At 35.4% G+C, this 18,901-nt stretch overlaps 1 protein-coding gene across 2 annotated transcripts in view; it reads right to left on the bottom strand.

The window, feature by feature from the left end:
* The window catches only part of LOC133550031 (phospholipid-transporting ATPase ID-like), a 122,328-nt gene that overhangs the window by 31,332 nt on the left and 72,095 nt on the right, over positions 1-18,901 (bottom strand). For both annotated transcript variants that reach the window (XM_061896030.1, XM_061896037.1), the window contains exons 13-21: positions 14,018-14,226; positions 13,908-13,951; positions 9,187-9,352; positions 8,707-8,895; positions 5,029-5,144; positions 4,795-4,959; positions 4,626-4,737; positions 2,340-2,445; positions 2,095-2,239 (exon numbers count right to left, since the gene is read on the bottom strand). In XM_061896030.1, the coding sequence (XP_061752014.1) occupies positions 2,095-2,239; positions 2,340-2,445; positions 4,626-4,737; positions 4,795-4,959; positions 5,029-5,144; positions 8,707-8,895; positions 9,187-9,352; positions 13,908-13,951; positions 14,018-14,226 (1,252 nt within the window). The remainder of the gene's footprint in view (positions 1-2,094; positions 2,240-2,339; positions 2,446-4,625; positions 4,738-4,794; positions 4,960-5,028; positions 5,145-8,706; positions 8,896-9,186; positions 9,353-13,907; positions 13,952-14,017; positions 14,227-18,901) is intronic.

Raw genomic sequence — 18,901 nt, 5'->3', positions numbered from 1 at the left:
ATATGGTCGAGGTTTGTGGGTTACACTCCATATATGGTCGATGTTTGTGGGTTACACTCCATGTATGGTCGATGTTTGTGGTTACACTCCATACGCTTGGGATGGTTTCCTGCTGGCTCCGCTGTGAACGGGACTCTCGCTGCTGTGTCTTGGATCCTCTTTGGACTGGACTCCCGAGACTGTGTTGTATCCATTGTGGATTGAACTTTCACAGTATCATGTTAGACCCGCTCGACATCCATTGCTTTCCTCCTCTCTAAGGTTCTCATAGTCATCATTGTCACCGACGTCCCACTGGGTCATTATTGTCACCAATGTCCCACTGGGTGTGAGTTTTCCTTGCCCTTATGTGGGCCTACCGAGGATGTCGTGGTGGTTTGTGCAGCCCTTTGAGACACTAGTGATTTAGGGCTATATAAGTAAACATTGATTGATTGATTGATATATGGTTGATGTTTGTGGGTTACACTCCATATATGGCCGATGTTTGTGGGTTACACTCCATATATGGTCGATGTTTGTGGGTTACACTCCATATATGGTCGAGGTTTGTGGGTTACGCTCCATATATGGTCGATGTTTGTGGGTTACGCTCCATATATGGTCGATGTTTGTGGGTTACACTCCATATATGGTCGATGTTTGTGGGTTACACTCCATATATGGTCGAGGTTTGTGGGTTACACTCCATATATGGTCGATGTTTGTGGGTTACACTCCATGTATGGTCGATGTTTGTGGGTTACGCTCCATGTATGGTCGATGTTTGTGGGTTACACTCCATATATGGTCGATGTTTGTGGGTTACACTCCATATACGGTCGATGTTTGTGGGTTACACTCCATATATGGTCGATGTTTGTGGGTTACACTCCATATACGGTCGATGTTTGTGGGTTACAATCCATATATGGTCGATGTTTGTGGGTTACAATCCATATATGGTCGATGTTTGTGGGTTACAATCCATATATGGTGGATGTTTGTGGGTTACAATCCATATATGGTCGATGTTTGTGGGTTACACTCCATATATGGTGGATGTTTGTGGGTTACACTCCATATATGGTGGATGTTTGTGGGTTACAATCCATATATGGTCGATGTTTGTGGGTTACACTCCATATATGGTGGATGTTTGTGGGTTACAATCCATATATGGTCGATGTTTGTGGGTTACAATCCATATATGGTCGATGTTTGTGGGTTACACTTCATATATGGTCGATGTTTGTGGGTTACACTCCATATATGGTGGATGTTTGTGGGTTACACTCCATATATGGTGGATGTTTGTGGGTTACACTCCATATATGGTGGATGTTTGTGGGTTACACTCCATATATGGTGGATGTTTGTGGGTTACACTCCATATATGGTCGATGTTTGTGGGTTACAATCCATATATGGTCGATGTTTGTGGGTTACACTCCATATATGGTCAATGTTTGTATAGCACTATAAAAACATTGTTTACTCTACATCAGGGGTGTCCAAACCTTTTGACTGGGACGCATTGGGCTAAAAACAAAGAAACTGGCCAGGGTCTAAAAGCTGACTGCATGCAAAGTAACCATATATATATATATATATATATATATATATATATATATATATATATATATATATACATATATATATATATATATATATATATATATATATATATATATATATATTAAAAGAGAAACTGTTTATTATATATCATCCAGACCTGTCATCCCTCAACAAGCGCAGTGAAATCATTTCAACATGCCGCCACAGACGGAAACACCTCCTTGGTAACACATGAGCCAATCACCACACCCTACGCCTGCCTGTACCCACCCACTCTGTGCCCTATATAAACCATTGTATGTGAATGCTTCCATTAAAATCTCCTGATGATTGAGGGAACCCCTCATGAAACAGTTCTGTAGAGATGAAGTAGTCTTGTGATTTTTCCCACACCTACATATATATATGTATATATATATATATTTATTTATTTATTTATTTTTTTATTTAATTTCCTTATTTTAACGATCTGCTAAGGGCCAATCAAAATAAAAAAGTGCCTTTTGGACACCCCGAGATAGGCGGTACAAGACTGACCAGACTGTGCCCGTTGATGACCAGGCCGTACTCGCCGTTCACCACTTCGTCCGTGATGATGGCCTTCGCCTTTTTACCCAGGCTCCTTTGCTGTGAAATCACAGAATCTTCCACCGCATCCGGTTTCATGGCGGTCTGTGCGTTTCTGCAACATGACACAGTATCCGACAAAGATGAAATATAAATCAATGGAGAGGAGTTTTGGGTTGCGGGGGGTGTGTGGTTGGATTCCAAAGTTGAGTTACCGCAGCTCCTGCCTGACGTCCTCGGGCGAGTTCCCCGAGATGACGAAGACGTCGTTCATCTCCTCGCGCAGTAGGTTGCACGAGTAACCGATGTTTTCTGCTGTTTCTGTGCACAAATACAATGTTAACAATGAGGGGTGTCAAAATACGACTTTTTCATTTCCGATAGCAGAGCTTTGAATATTGGCCGATATCGACATCCGTAAAATGCAGAGGTGTTTTTCAACCTTTTTTCTGAGGCAAGGCACATTTTTTTTCCATTTAAAATTACGGAGGCACACCAGCAGAAGAAAACGTTATAAAATGAAAACTCCACCAGGTTCGCCTCGTGCCTTATTTTGAGTTTGTTGGTGTGTTCCTGTGGGTCGGGCTTCAGTTCTTGTCTTGCGCTGTTATTTTGGTGTTTTCCTGTAGCAGTTTCATGTCTTCCTTTGGGCGCTATTGGTGTTAGCAAGCAAGGCTATTGAAGTTGTTGCTATCCTCCTTTGTCCGCACCACACGCCGCTAGTTTTTGCTGTCGTCCAGCATTTTGTTTCTGTTTACTTTGTAGCTAGTTCAGTTTTACATAGCCATCCCTATGCTTCATTGCCTTTTTCTATTGTTAATTTTTGACTTAAGCATTACATACCTTTTTACCCGCACACTGTGGTCTGCAGCCGAGTTCTACACAGCACGGACACTAACGAACGGCACAGTATTGTAATTATTGATTTGCAAAAAAATATTTTTGGGACCAATTAGGCACACCAGACAATATCGCGCGGCACACTAGTGGTTGAAAAACACTGCAATGCAGTATCAGCGGGAATCGTACATGCTTGTGTTATTTTGTAGTGAGGAACACTGGAGAAGATTTGACCAAGTTGAATGAGTCAAACAGAGAACAAAGCAAGGTATAAAAAAAACAAACACTAACCTGTTTATTATTAACCGTCTAGAATGGGCTTATGCTGTCTTTAAGTTAAATTGGAGGGGTTGGCTAAAGTGATCCATTAAGCTAAGCTCATGACCCAGTAAGTTGGATGGTGCGGACACGTTTGTTACTGGAGGCTTTGTATGTTTGTAAGTTTAATTATTTGATGTTTGTTTATATTGACACATGTGCTGTTCTACACTGCAATGTTGTTCAAAATTGCAGATTGTTTTTTCTTTGAAACTGTTATTGCTCAAAACAAAACGAAAAATTTAAAACATCAAATTTGTTATGAATTATTGAACTATTCAACTCTCCGATTACTTTACATCAAATATTCCACTTTGAAATATTTACTGGGGAAAATATTGCATATTTTGCGTGTCAGCTATATAAAAATGTTAGTTTTCTTAGACAAATAGAGCATAAAACCAAAAAAAGACATAATAAAGATTTATAATTGATGGATGGATCGGAGATTTTAAGTGCTCAGAGTAAAATAATGATAATTAAAAAAAAATATGACTTGGGACCCCTTTGTTTCCCCAATAATTTTAGTGGGATTTTTTTTTTTTTTTTACTGTCATTGCTCAAAAAAAAAAGAATAAAAGAATAAAAATCAGTGGAGTTTGGGATTATTGACCCGTTTAAAACTCCAATGACTTTGTATTTTGTGTTTTTTGATACATATATACATATATATATATATAAATATATATATATACATATATATATATATATATGTATATATATATATATATACATATATATATACACATACGTATATATACATATAAATATACATACACATATATATACGTACATATATATATACATATATACACATATATATATACATATATATATATAGATATATATACACATATATATCTATATATATATATATACACACATATATATATACATATATATACATATACACACATATATATACATACACATACATACATATATACACACATATATATATACATATACATACACATATATATACATACACACATATATATATATATACACACATATATATATACATACACATATATATACATACACATATATATACATACATACATACACATATATATACATACACATATATATATACATACATACATACATATATATAAATATATATATATATATATATATATATATATATAAATGACCCCGGCATTCTTGAACTTTTTTAGTGTGCATACGACCGTCAGAGAAAAAATTAAGACACCCCTGACTTATGGTCAAAAAATATTCCCTGTTATGCAAAACAAAAATGTCCACTTTCGAGGACCTTGTCTCTCAAGTCTGCAACTACTGCCAGTTGGTTGACTCCAGAATCCAACCGACGCTACCTTGCTTGTCACCGGTCAGAACCCAGATCTTGATGTCTGCCTTGGACAGCTGCTCGATGGTCTGAGGAACGCCGTCCTGCAGCTTGTCTTCTATGGCGGTCGCCCCTAGCAACTGGACACACAACAATTAGAAAACACTAAGCGAGTGTCCCCGCTTTATGTCGCCTACCAGCAGGTCTCTCTCGATCTCCTCGTACAGCTGGTCCAGCTTGCCCTCGCGGTCGTCCAGCGCGGTGCTGGCCTCGTGGTGGCGCCCTTTCCACTGGGCGAAAAAGTCCTCGTCCAGGTCCTTGTAGGCCAAGGCCAGGGTCCGCAGGCCTTCCCCGGCAAACTCCTGCAGAAACACGGACATGGTGATGGTCTGGGCTCTCGCTGGCGGGAGGGGGGGGGGGGGATAACTGACGTTGAGGTGCTCCGTGGTGGCGTCCATCAGCTTGCTGCAGGACCGGTGCAGCCTCTCGTAGACCATGGTGTCCGCGCCTTTGCAGTAGAGGGACAGCTTTCCCTCCGGGCTGCGTACTGTCCACAAGGAAGACCCTTTGTGATGGTGAGGCGTAAACCACTAGGTGGTGCTGTTGTACTGCAAAGTATATCTAATACAACTGTGTGCTATATCATCTTGGGCTGACTTCCTGTTCCTGAAATAGCGATGAAGTGCGCACAATCTTTGGATGCAAAAGGATGCACGATTGAACTACCGTATTTTTCGGATTATAAGTCGCAGTTTTTTTTCATAGTTGATTTATACTCTGGAGCGACTTATGTGTGAAATTATCAACACATTACCGTAAAATATCAAATAATATTATTCATCTAATTCACATAGGAGACTGGGCGTACATTAGCTATCGTCACATACATCAACCAATTAAAATTTGGCGGGGGCGGGTCATGGCAGAAGTGCATTGTGAAAAAAAAGATGCTACCTGATACAACAAATAGCATGTTCTATATGTTATAGTTATTGTCAGAACAATTGTATGTAAATTATCCTAAAACTATTCCGTTCTGAGTTCCCAATGAACAGACAATCAATCAATCAATGTTTACTTATATAGCCCTAAATCACTAGTGTCTCAAAGGGCTGCACAAACCACCACAACATCCTCAGCAGGCCCACATAAGGGCAAGGAAAACTCACACCCAGTGGGACGTCGGTGACAATGCTGACTATGAGAACCTTGGAGAGGAGGAAAGCAATGGATGTCGAGCGGGTCTAACATGATACTGTGAAAGTTCAATCCACAATGGATCCAACACAGTCGCGAGAGTCCAGTCCAAAGCGGATCCAACACAGCAGCGAGAGTCCCGTTCACAGCGGAGCCAGCAGGAAACCATCCCAAGCGGAGGCGGATCAGCAGCGCAGAGATGTCCCCAGCCGATACACAGGCAAGCAGTACATGGCCACCGGATCGGACCGGACCCCCCTCCACAAGGGAGAGTGGGACATAGAAGAAAAAGAAAAGAAACGGCAGATCAACTGGTCTAAAAAGGGAGTCTATTTAAAGGCTAGAGTATACAAATGAGTTTTAAGGTGAGACTTAAATGCTTCTACAGAGGTAGCATCTCGAACTGTTACCGGGAGGGCATTCCAGAGTACTGGAGCCCGAACGGAAAACGCTCTATAGCCCGCAGACTTTTTTTGGGCTTTGGGAATCACTAATAAGCCGGAGTCCTTTGAACGCAGATTTCTTGCCGGGACATATGGTACAATACAATCGGCAAGATAGGATGGAGCTAGACCGTGTAGTATTTTATACGTAAGTAGTAAAACCTTAAAGTCACATCTTAAGTGCACAGGAAGCCAGTGCAGGTGAGCCAGTACAGGCGTAATGTGATCAAACTTTCTTGTTCTTGTCAAAAGTCTAGCAGCCGCATTTTGTACCAACTGTAATCTTTTAATGCTAGACATGGGGAGACCCGAAAATAATACGTTACAGTAATCGAGACGAGACGTAACAAACGCATGGATAATGATCTCAGCGTCTTTAGTGGACAGAATGGAGCGAATTTTAGCGATATTACGGAGATGAAAGAAGGCCCTTTTAGTAACGCTTTTAATGTGTGCCTCAAAGGAGAGAGTTGGGTCGAAGATAATACCCAGATTCTTTACTGTGTCGCCTTGTTTAATTGTTTGGTTGTCAAATGTTAGAGAGGCAAGAGGCTGTCTTTGTGGCACCGAGCAAAGGCTTGGAAAATTCCATTATATTTACGATGGGAGGAGACGGGAGGGGGCTTATCTATTGTCATCGAAGACCTACTCAAGCTGAATCCAGGACCAGCCCAAGCCCGAGGCATTTTTTTCTTTTGTCTTTAATGTGACCAAAAACAAGAGCTATTTACATACCCCCATTCCTTTGAAAGCAGATGTCGTGTAAACAGGAAGTGTCCGAATAAAAGAGAGAATGTGAACCTTTTATCGTCAGAGCGTGGTGGAAGACTGTACAGAGAGTACAGTCGCCACGTTTCTCCTCAATTGAGCCAAATTGAATTGTGCTTTTGTTTATTTTATTTTTATTTTTTATTTTTTTTCCTTTGTCATGAAAAAGGGACGTTTTTGTCATGGAAAAGGGAGGTTTTTGTGGTTGGTGCACTAATTGTAAGTGCATATTGTGTTTTTTTATCTTCATTTAATAAAAATAAAAAAATATATATATATTTTTTTTAAAATAAAAATTTATAAAAAATTCTTCTGCGGCCCGGTACCAATCGGGCCACGGCCCGGTACTGGGCCGCGGCCCGGTGGTTGGGGACCATTGCCTTAATGCATATGTTCCTTGACTGCACTTAAATGTAGAATATATGTAGAATATAGTTACATTAAAGAATTTACAAATAAATCCTTTAAAATTCCTACAACGTGAATTCCTGGATTTTTTTTCACATTCTGTCTCTCACAGTTGAAGTGTACCTATGATGAAAATTACAGACCTCGGGCATCATTTTAAGTGGGAGAACTTGCACAATCGCTGGCTGACTAAATACTTTTTTGCCCCACTGTATGCTGGAAAAAAAATCCGCATTATTTTATTTATTTTAAAGAGATGATGCATTTTGTCGGTTCCAATTAAGAGCTCGGCGGCCATACCTCTTAAGACCCAAGCTGTTTGTTTACTTTTTTATTTCTCTTTGCTATTTGGGCTTGGTTGGGCTTCACGGTGGCAGAGGGGTTAGTGCGTCTGCCTCACAATACGAAGGTCCTGCAGTCCTGGGTTCAAATCCAGGCTCGGGATCTTTCTGTGTGGAGTTTGCATGTTCTCCCCGTGAATGCGTGGGTTCCCTCCGGGTACTCCGGCTTCCTCCCACTTCCAAAGACATGCACCTGGGGATAGGTTGATTGGCAACACTAAATTGGCCCTAGTGTGTGAATGTTGTCTGTCTATCTGTGTTGGCCCTGCGATGAGGTGGCGACTTGTCCATGGTGTACCCCGCCTTCCGCCCGATTGTAGCTGAGATAGGCGCCAGCGCCCCCCGTGACCCCAAAAGGGAATAAGCGGTAGAAAATGGATGGATGGATGGACCGGTGGTTGGGGACCACTGCCCTAATGCATATGTTCCTTGACTGCACTTAAATGTAGAATATATGTAAAATATAGTTACATTATTCATATATTGAATATTGTATATATAATATATTATATATATATTATATTTTTTATTATTATTAATTATTGTGAGCAAACTGTGGTGCTGAATATCCCTTAGGGATCAACAAAGTACATTCTATTATATTCTATGTACAGTAGATGGCAGTATTGTCCTGTTTAAGAGGGTCACAACATTGCTGAGTCGTTCTCATGGAGCTTTAGGGGGCGTGGCCTGCAGCTCTGCGTGAATTTCGGGAGATTTTCGGGAGAAAATTTGTCCGGGAGGTTTTCAGGAGAGGCGCTGAATTCCGGGTGTCTCCCGGAAAATCCGGGAGGGTTGGCAAGTATGGACTGAAGTGCTGATATCAACCAAACCAACCCCCTCTCCGGTTTGTAAATAATGTAAATAATTCAATGAGTACCTTGAAGGTAAAAAAGCGCTATACAAGTTCAACCCATTTTATATTCACCGTACACTTTTTCAAAGTATTTACCAATGACGGACATCCTCTTGCGGACGTTGTTGAAATCCAGGATGGCCAAGAGCTGGTAAGTTCGCTGCTGTCCCATTTCCACAATGGAGACACTGTCGGGCGTCCTTGAGCGGAAGACGAATCCGAAGTTTCGAGCGGCCGTTACGAGAGCGCCCTCGTCTGGGGACTGGGCCTGGTACACCAGCTGCCCTGCAGGATTAACAGGGTATGTTCAAGTTAAAGTTAAAGTACCAATGATTGTCACACACACACACTAAGTGTGGTGAAATGTGTCCTCTGCATTTGACCCAATACCCTTGTTCCCCCCCTGGGAGGTGAGGGGAGCAGTGAGCAGCAGCCGTGGCCGTGCCCGGGAATCATTTTTGAAGATTTAACCCCCAATTCCAACCCTTGATACTAAGTGCCAAGCAGGGCGGTAATAGGTCCCATTTTTATAGTCTTTGGTACCGCGTCAAACGTTACATCACGACTCCCCCTCACCTTCTTTCTTCTCCCCCGCCATGACGGTGTGGCAGAGGGCGAGCAGCCGGAAGAAGGCGTGGACCTCAGGGGTCTCCAGCTTGACGGCTTCCACCAGGGCGTGATCGTGGAAGGTGAAGCGAGGGTCCGCCAGCGGATTGAAGGAGAAGTCCACGGTCTCGGTGCCCTGGCGAAAGACGATGAAAACCCTCTAAAGCAGGGGTGCCCACACTTTTTCTGCAGGCGAGCTACTTTTCAATTGACCAACTCGAGGGGATCTACCTCATTTATATATATCATTTATATTTATTTATTTATGAAAGAGACATTTTTGTAAACAAGTTAAATGTGTTTAATGATAATACAAGCATGTGTAACACATATAGATGTCTTTCTTTCACGAAGACAAGAATATAAGTTGGTGTATTACCTGATTCTGATGACTCGCATTGATTGGAATCAAACAGTAATGATGATAACGCCCGCATTTTATAATGGAGGAGAAAAAAAGTTGTCCTTTCTGTACAATACCACATGAAAGTGGTTGTTTTTTGGCATCTAATTCATCCAGCTTCCATACACTTTACAAGAAAAACATTGGCGGCAAATTCCGTAGCTTGCTTGATTGACATTCACGGCACCCGAGGGTCTTGTGAGATGACGCTGGCTGCTGCCAGTTCATTATTATGAAAAAATGACAGAGAGGAAGGCGAGAAACACTTTTTATTCCAACAGACTTTCGCGCCGTCCCTTCCGTCAAAACTCTAAAGGCCGACTGCACATTTCCTATCTTCACAATAAAAGCCCTGCTTCATGCTGCCTGCGCTAACAAAATAAGAGTCTCGGAAAGCTGGCGTGCACAAGTGATGTGCACGCCAGCTTTCTGAGGGATCGCTTGTGCACGCCAGTTTTCCGAGACTCTGTATTTAGTTAGCGCAGGCAGCATGAAGCAGGGCTTTTATTGTGAAGATAGGAAATGTGCAGTCGGCCTTTAGAGTTTTGACGGAAGGTACGGCGCGAGAGTCTGTTGAAATAAAAAGTGTTTCTCGCCTTCCTCTCGGTCATTTTTTCATAATAATGATCTTGCAGCAGCCAGCGTCATCTCACAAGACCCTCCGGTACCGTGAATGTCATTTAAGTGACGTCTTGGTGAAGATTGATGATCACTAATTTTTAGGTCTATTTTTTTTAAAAGCCTGGCTGGAGATCGACTGACACACCCCCCGCGGTCAACTGGTAGCTCGCGATCGACGTAATGGGCACCCCTGCTCTAAAGCATGGGTGTCAAACTCTGGCCCCCGTTTAATTTCATTTGGCCCTTGAGGCAATATCAAATTAACATTAGAGCTGGCCCACCGGGAACACCAAATTCACCACTAATACTCATACTTCCCAACCGTCCCGATTTTCCCGGGAGACTCCGGAAGTTTAGTGCCCTTCTCGAAAATCTCCCTGGGCAACCATTCTCCCGATTTCCACCCGGACAACAATATTGGGAGCTTGCCTTAAAGGCACTGCCTTTAGCATCCTCTACAACGTGTCGTCACGTCCTCTTTTCCTCCATATAAACAGCCTCACGTAATATATGCGGCTTTCACACACACATACTTGGTCAACAGCCATACAGGTCACACTGAGGGTGGCCGTATAAACAACTTTAACACTGTTACAAATATGCGCCACACTGTGAACCCACACCAAACAAGAATGACAAAACAAATTTTGGGAGAACACCCGCACCGTAACCCAACATAAACACAACCGAACAAATACCCAGAATCCCATGCAGCACTAACTCTTCCGGAACGCAACAATATACACCCCCCGCAACCACCAAACCCCGCCCACCTCATTTTTATTTTATTTTCGAATTTATTAGCCTGTGGAAAAAGTTAATGTTGATATTTACCTCAGAAGGCTGCAAATAGAAAAGAGGCATCATTTTTTTAAATTAAATTTTATTTAATATACCACTGATGTTTTTTGAAAGTTGATTTTGCACTATTACGTTATATAAGCTCTGCCTGTTCTATGGGAGGAAGCCCGAGTACCGAGAACCCACGCAGTCACGGGGAGAACATGCAAACTCCACACAGAAAGATCCCGAGCCCGGGTTCGAACCCAGGATTACTCAGGACCTTCATATTGTTAGGCAGATGCACTAACCCCTGTTCCACCGTGCTGCCCTTTTTAAGCCTTGCTTGTTCAATATTCAATGCAAAACTTGTTTGGGTCCCTATTAAAAAGGTTAATTTGTTCAACTTTGGCCCGCGGCTTTGTTCAGTTTTAGATTTTGGCCCGCTCTGTATTTGAGTTTGACACCCCTGCTCTAAAGGCTTAGTTGGCCACATGCGTGGACAGCACCTTTTAGCTCTTATTTCCAAAATTGTGTACACTACCGAATTGGGGTCTTATGGCCACTTATGTGGACACTTATACTGCCATCTGGTGGTGTCAGAAGAGTAAAACATAAAATGGAATTTGGAAAAAAAAAGTGTAAAAATAAGAATTAGCATGTCACTAAACATGAAGTACACATATGTGTACTTATGGACTAAATACATCATATCAAAAGAGGATTCTTAGTTTTTATTCTAATTAGGGTGTTATGATCCGCCGCCCGGATCATATATTGTTTTGGTTTTTGACTCCTTTTGTGTTTTTTTATTTGTTTTGGACTCTTCCAATTCTGAGTTGTGCACTTCCGTGTTTGTTCCGTTACCATGGTTTCGTATTTGTTCCACCTGCTACTTTCGGTTGACGCGCACCTGTGTTCTGATTTCTGCCTGTATTTAAGCCTGCCTTCTCCCTTTGTTCGTTCGGGATCCTTTGTTTTCTCCATGCAACACTCAAGTTGGTATATCTTCGATGTCTATACTTGTTCTAAGCTTTGCCTTAGCTTCTCGTGAGCTCGTAACGCTTATTTTGGACTCTCTGCTACGTTTAGCGTTAGCTTCTTTTGCCTTTTGTATCAGTGTTACTTTTGTATATCAAATCCCGTTTTTACCTGCAATTCCTGCCTGTCTGGTCCTCGTGCATCTTGGGGTGACACAAAGCGCATCCACGATGCGAGCATTGCGTGACATAGGGTCCGATAAGCCCAAATAGCAAAGAGAAATAAAAAAAAAGTAAACAAACAGCTTGGGTCTTAAGAGGTATGGCCGCCGAGCTCTTAATTGGAACCGACAAAATGCATCATGTCTTTGAAATAAATAAAATAAGGTTGATTTTTTTCAAGCATACAGTGGGGCAAAAAAAGTATTTAGTCAGCCAGCGATTGTGCAAGTTCTCCCACTTAAAATGATGACAGAGTTCTGTAATGTTCATCATAGGTACACTTCAACTGTGAGAGACAGAATGTGAAAAAAAAATCCAGGAATTCACATTGTAGGAATTTTAAAGAATTTATTTGTAAATTATGGTGGAAAATAAGTATTTGGTCAACCATTCAAAGCTCTCACTGATGGAAGGAGGTTTTGGCTCAAAATCTCACGATACATGGCCCCATTCATTCTTTCCTTAACACGGATCAATCGTCCTGTCCCCTTAGCAGGAAAAACAGCCCCCAAAGCATGATGTTTCCACCCCCATGCTTCACAGTAGGTATGGTGTTCTTGGGATGCAACTCAGTATTCTTCTTCCTCCAAACACCACGAGTTGAGTTGATACCAAAATGGATACATGGATGATACAGCAGAGGATTGGGAGAATGTCATGTGGTCGGATGAAACCAAAATAGAACTTTTTGGTATAAACTCAACTCGTCGTGTTTGGAGGAAGAAGAATACTGAGTTGCATCCCAAGAACACCACACCTACTGTGAAGCATGGGGGTGGAAACATCATGCTTTGGGGCTGTTTTTCTGCTAAAGGGGACAGGACGATTGATCCGTGTTAAGGAAAGAATGAATGGGGCCCTGTATCGTAAGATTTTGAGACAAAACCTCCTTCCATCAGCGAGAGCTTTGAATGGTTGACCAAATACTTATTTTCCACCATAATTTACAAATAAATTCTTCAAAATTCCTACAATGTGAATTCCTGGATTTTTTTTTCACATTCTGTCTCTCACAGTTGAAGTGTACCTATGATGAACATTACAGAACTCTGTCATCATTTTAAGTGGGAGAACTTGCACAATCGGAGGCTGACTAAATATCTTTTTTTGCCCCTACAAAATATTTGGCCAATATGCAGAATTTTCAAGCATAAAAATGTAAACACTACAGTAGTACGAGAGGATATCAAACCAATCAGAGTGCATTGTTCTGCATCCTGTCCACTGATTGGCTCAGCCTCAGCAAGCCTTACTATACTGGACTTTTTGGTAATTGGAATTGAGAGTGTAAATCTGACTAATATTTAATGTTTAGAGAGCTCTCATATTGTTGAAAGTGAAGTGAATTATATTTATATAGCGCTTTTCTCTAGTGACTCAAAGCGCTTCACATAGTGAAACCCAATATCTAAGTTACATTTAAACCAGTGTGGGTGGCACTGGGAGCAGGTGGGTAAAGTGTCTTGCCCAAGGACACAACGGCAGTGACTAGGATGGCGGAAGCGGGAATCGAACCCGCAACCCTCAAGTTGCTGGCACGGCCACTCTACCAACCGAGCTATACCGCCCCCGAAAAATGTGTTTAGAACAAAACTGGACAAACATTTTGACTCAGGGGCCACATCGAGAGAAAAAAAATGTGTCTTTTCAAAAAAATGGCATGAACATTTTTTCGTAGAACTCACCTCGTTGATTTCTAGTCTTTCTCCTTTGTAGTCGAAGACGTCACCTGGGGATGAAACGCCATCAGTCCGCTCCACCCGCAAGTCTGGGTCACGTCGTCAGTGGTTCTTACCGTAGGACTTGCCGTGGATGGAGCACTTGTTGAAGGTCATGATGTTCTGCGTGAGCGTGCCCGTCTTGTCGCTGAAGACGTACTTGATCTGGCCCAGCTCCTCGTTCAAGGTGGTGGTGCGCGCCTCGGCCGGCGTGTCGCTGCGGCCGTGGTACATCTTCCTGTCCCAGTCGATGTAGAAGCTGTTGCCCAGGCGGATGATCTCCACGCTGGAACACACGCACATTGGGAAGTGAAGTGATGCGGATTTACATAGCGCTTTTTTCTCTAGCGTTTTTCAACCTTTTTCGAGCCAAGGCACATTTTTTTTGCGTTGAAAAAATCCGTAGGCACACCACTAGCAGAAATCCTTAAAAAACAAAACTTAGTAAAAAGTTGGGTATGACTTTAAAGCAGAGGCAAGCATGCATGACTATAGCTCTTGTCTCAAAGTAGGTGTACTGTCACCACCTGTCACAGCACGCCCCGAGTTACTTGATGTTTATTGCGTTTTTTTCTGTGTGTAGTGTTTTACTTCTTCTCTTGCGCTTCCTATTTTAATTGCTTTTTTCCTTTTCCTGTAAAAAATTAAATAAGTAATTAAATCATATAATAGTTAAGTTAACCATCAAAAATATTTTTAAAAATGCAATATGAAATCATGACATAATTCCGTAAATTATAAAATGAAATAATTAATTAAATCATGAAATAATTAAGAAAAACATAAAATAAATGGTTAAAAAAATTAAATAATTAATTATTCATGAAATAATCAAGTTAACCATAAAATAAATGATTAAACAATTGCAATAATAATAATAATAACATGAAATAATCAGTAAAATATAAAATTAATTATTAAAAAATTTAACATTTAATTAAATAATGAAATAATTGAGAAAAACATCAAATAAATGATTAGAAAATGAAATAATTAATTCAATCAACTAACAATTAAGTTAACCATAAAATAAATGATAAAAAAATAAAATAATAATAAAAACATGAAATAATCATTAAATTATAAAATTAATAAAAAAATGAAATATTTATTTAAATCGTGAAATTATTGAGAAAAACATAAAATAAATGGTTAAAAAAATGAAATAATAAATTAATCATGAAATAATTAAGTAAATCATGAAATAAATGATTTAAAAAATTAATTAATTAATTCAATCATCTAATAATTAAGTTAACCATAAAATAAATGATAAAAAAATTGCAATAATAATAATAACATGAAATAATCAGTAAATTATAAAATTAATGATTAAAAAATTAAACATTTAATTAAATCATGAAATAATTGAGAAAAACATAAAATAAATGATTCAAAAATGAAATCATTAATTAAATCATCAAATAATTAAGTTAACCATAAAATAAATGATTTAAAAAATGCAATAATAATAAAAACATGAAATAATCAGTAAATTATAAAATTAAAGATTAAAAAATTAAACATTTAATTAAATCATGAAATAATTGAGAAAAACATAAAATAAATGATTAAAAAATGAAATAATTAATTCAATCATCTAATAATTAAGTTAACCATAAAATAAATGATTGAAAAATGCAATAATAAAAACATGAAATAATCAGTAAATTATAAAATTAAAGATTAAAAAATTTAACATTTAATTAAATCATGAAATAATTGAGAAAAACATAAAATAAATGATTAAAAAAATTAAATAATTAATTAAATCATCTAATAATTAAGTTAACCATAAAATAGATGATTGAAATATGCAATAATAATAAAAACATGAAATAATCAGTAAATTATAAAATTAATGATTAAAATTTAAACATTTAATTAAATCATGAAATAATTGAGAATAACATAAAATAAATGATAAAAAAATGAAATTATTAATTAATTATGAAATAATTAAGTAAATCATAAAATAAATGATTAAAAAATGAAATAATTAATTCAATCATCTAATAATTAAGTTAACCATAAAATAAATGATTAAAAAATGCAATAATAATAATAACATGAAATAATCAGTAAATTATAAAATTAATGATTAAAAAATTAAACATTTAATTAAATCATGAAAAAATTGAGAAAAACATAAAATAAATGATTATAAAAATGAAATAATTAATTCAATCATCTAATAATTAAATTAACCATGAAATAAATGATTAGAACAATGCAATAATAATAAAAACATGAAATAATCAGTAACATTTTAAAAGTAATGATAAAAAAATGAAATATTTAATTAAGTCATGAAATAATTGAGAAAAACATAAAATAAATGATTAAAAAAATGAAATAATTAATTAATCATGAAATAATTAAGTAAATCATGAAATAAATGATTAAAAAAATTAATTAATTAATTCAATCATCTAATAATTAAGTTAACCATAAAATAAATGATAAAAAAAATGCAATAATAATAAAAACATGAAATAATCAGTAAATTATAAAATTAAAGATTAAAAAATTAAACATTTAATTAAATCATGAAATAATTGAGAAAAATATAAAATAAATGATTAAAAAAATGAAATAATTAATTCAATCATCTAATAATTAAATTAACCATGAAATAAATGATTAGAACAATGCAATAATAATAAAAACATGAAATAATCAGTAACATTTTAAAAGTAATGATAAAATAATGAAATATTTAATTAGGTCATGAAATAATTGAGAAAAACATAAAATAAATGATTAAAAAAATGAAATAATTAATTATTCATGAGATAATTAAGTAAATCAAAAATAAAAGATTAAAAAATGAAATCATTAATTCAATCATCTAATAATGAAGTTAACCATAAAATAAATGATTGAAAAATGCAATAATAATAAAAACATGAATTAATCAGTAAATTATACAATTAATGATTAAAATTTAAACATTTAATTAAATCATGAAATAATTGAGAAAAACATAAAATAAATGATTAAAAAAGTGAAATAATTAATTAATTATGAAATAATTAAGTAAATCGGAAAATAAATGATTAAAAAAATTAAATAATTAATTCAATCATCTAATAATTAAGTCAACCATAAAATAAATGAAAAAATGCAATAATAATAAAAACATGAAATAATCAGTAAATTATCAAATTAATGATTAAAAAATTAAATATTTAATTAAATCATGAAATAATTGAGAAAACCATAAAATAAATTATTTAAAAAATGAAATAATTAATTATTCATGAAATAATTAAGTAAATCATAAAATAAATGATAAAAAAATGAAATACTTAATTCAATCATCTAATAATTAAGTTAACCATGAAATAAATGATTAAAAAAATGAAATAATTAATTATTCATGAGATAATTGAGAAAAACATAAAATAAATGATTAAAAAATGAAAGAATTAATTCAATCATCTAATAATTAAGTTAACCATAAAATAAATGATTGAAAAATGCAATAAAAATTAAAACATGAAGTAATCAGTAAATTATAAAAGTAATGATAAAAAAATTAAACATTTATTTAAATCATGAAATAATTGAGAAAAGCATAATATAAATGATTAAAAAAATGAAATAATCAATTAATCATGAAATAATTAAGTAAATCATAAAATAAATGATTAAAAAAATGAAATAATTAATTCAATCATCTAATAATTAAGTTAACCATAAAATAAATGATTGAAAAATGCAATAATAATAAAAACATGAAATAATCAGTAAATTATAAAAGTAATGATTAAAAATTAAATATTTAATTAAGTCTTGAAATAATTGAAATAACATAAAATAAAAGATTAAAAAAATGAAATAATTAATTATTCATGAGATGATTAAATAAAACAAAAATAAATGATTAAAAAATGAAATAATTAATTAAATCATCTAATAATTAAGTTAACCATAAAATAAATGAGAAAAAAATGCAATAATAATAAAAGCATGAAATAATCAGTAAATTATAAAATTAATGATTCAAAAATGAAATAACTAATTAAATCATGAAATAATTAAGAAAAACATATAATAAATGATTAAAAAAAAAGAAACATTAATTAATCATGAAATGGTTAAGTAAATCATAAAATAAGTGATTAAAAAAATTAAATAATTAATTAAATCATGTAATAATTAAGTTAACCATAAAAAAAATGATACACAATGCAATAATAATTAAATCATGAAAAAAATCAGTAAATTAATACAATTATTAAAAAATGAAATAATTAATAACAAATGTAAATAATTAAGTTAACCATAAAATAAATTATTAAAAAAATGCAATAATAATTAAATCATGATACAATTGAGTAAATTATTAAATAAATTATTAAAAAATTAAATAATGAATGAAATCATGAAATAATTAGGAAAAACATAAAATAAATGATTAAACAAATTTAAAAATTAATTAATCATGAAATAATTGAGTAAATTATAAAACAAATGATTAAAAAAAATTAAAAAATTAATCAAATCATGTATTAAGTTAACCATAAAATAAATGATAAAAAAATGCAATAATAATTAAATAATGAAATAATTCAGTAAATTATTAAATAAAAGATTAAAAAAGGAAACAATAAACATTTGAAATAATTAGTGAAAACATAATCAAATCATGAAATAGTTAAGTAAATCATAAAATAGATGATTAAAAAAATAAATAATTAATTAAATCATGTAATAATTAAGTTATCCTTAAAATAAATACTTAAAAAATGCAATAATAATTACATCATAAAATAATTCAGTAAATTATACAATGAATGATGAAAAAATAAAATATAATAAAATCATGAAATAATTAAGAAAAACATAAAATAAATGATAAAAAATGTAATTATTCATTTAAATATTAAATACAGCTTTAAACGCTATAAAATAAAAAAATAAATTATTAAATACTAATTGAATCATAAAAAAAT

Source organism: Nerophis ophidion, linkage group LG01, assembly GCF_033978795.1.
Source record: "Nerophis ophidion isolate RoL-2023_Sa linkage group LG01, RoL_Noph_v1.0, whole genome shotgun sequence".
Classification (NCBI taxonomy): Eukaryota; Metazoa; Chordata; class Actinopteri; order Syngnathiformes; family Syngnathidae; genus Nerophis; species Nerophis ophidion.
This window is presented reverse-complemented; position numbering and strand designations above follow the sequence as displayed.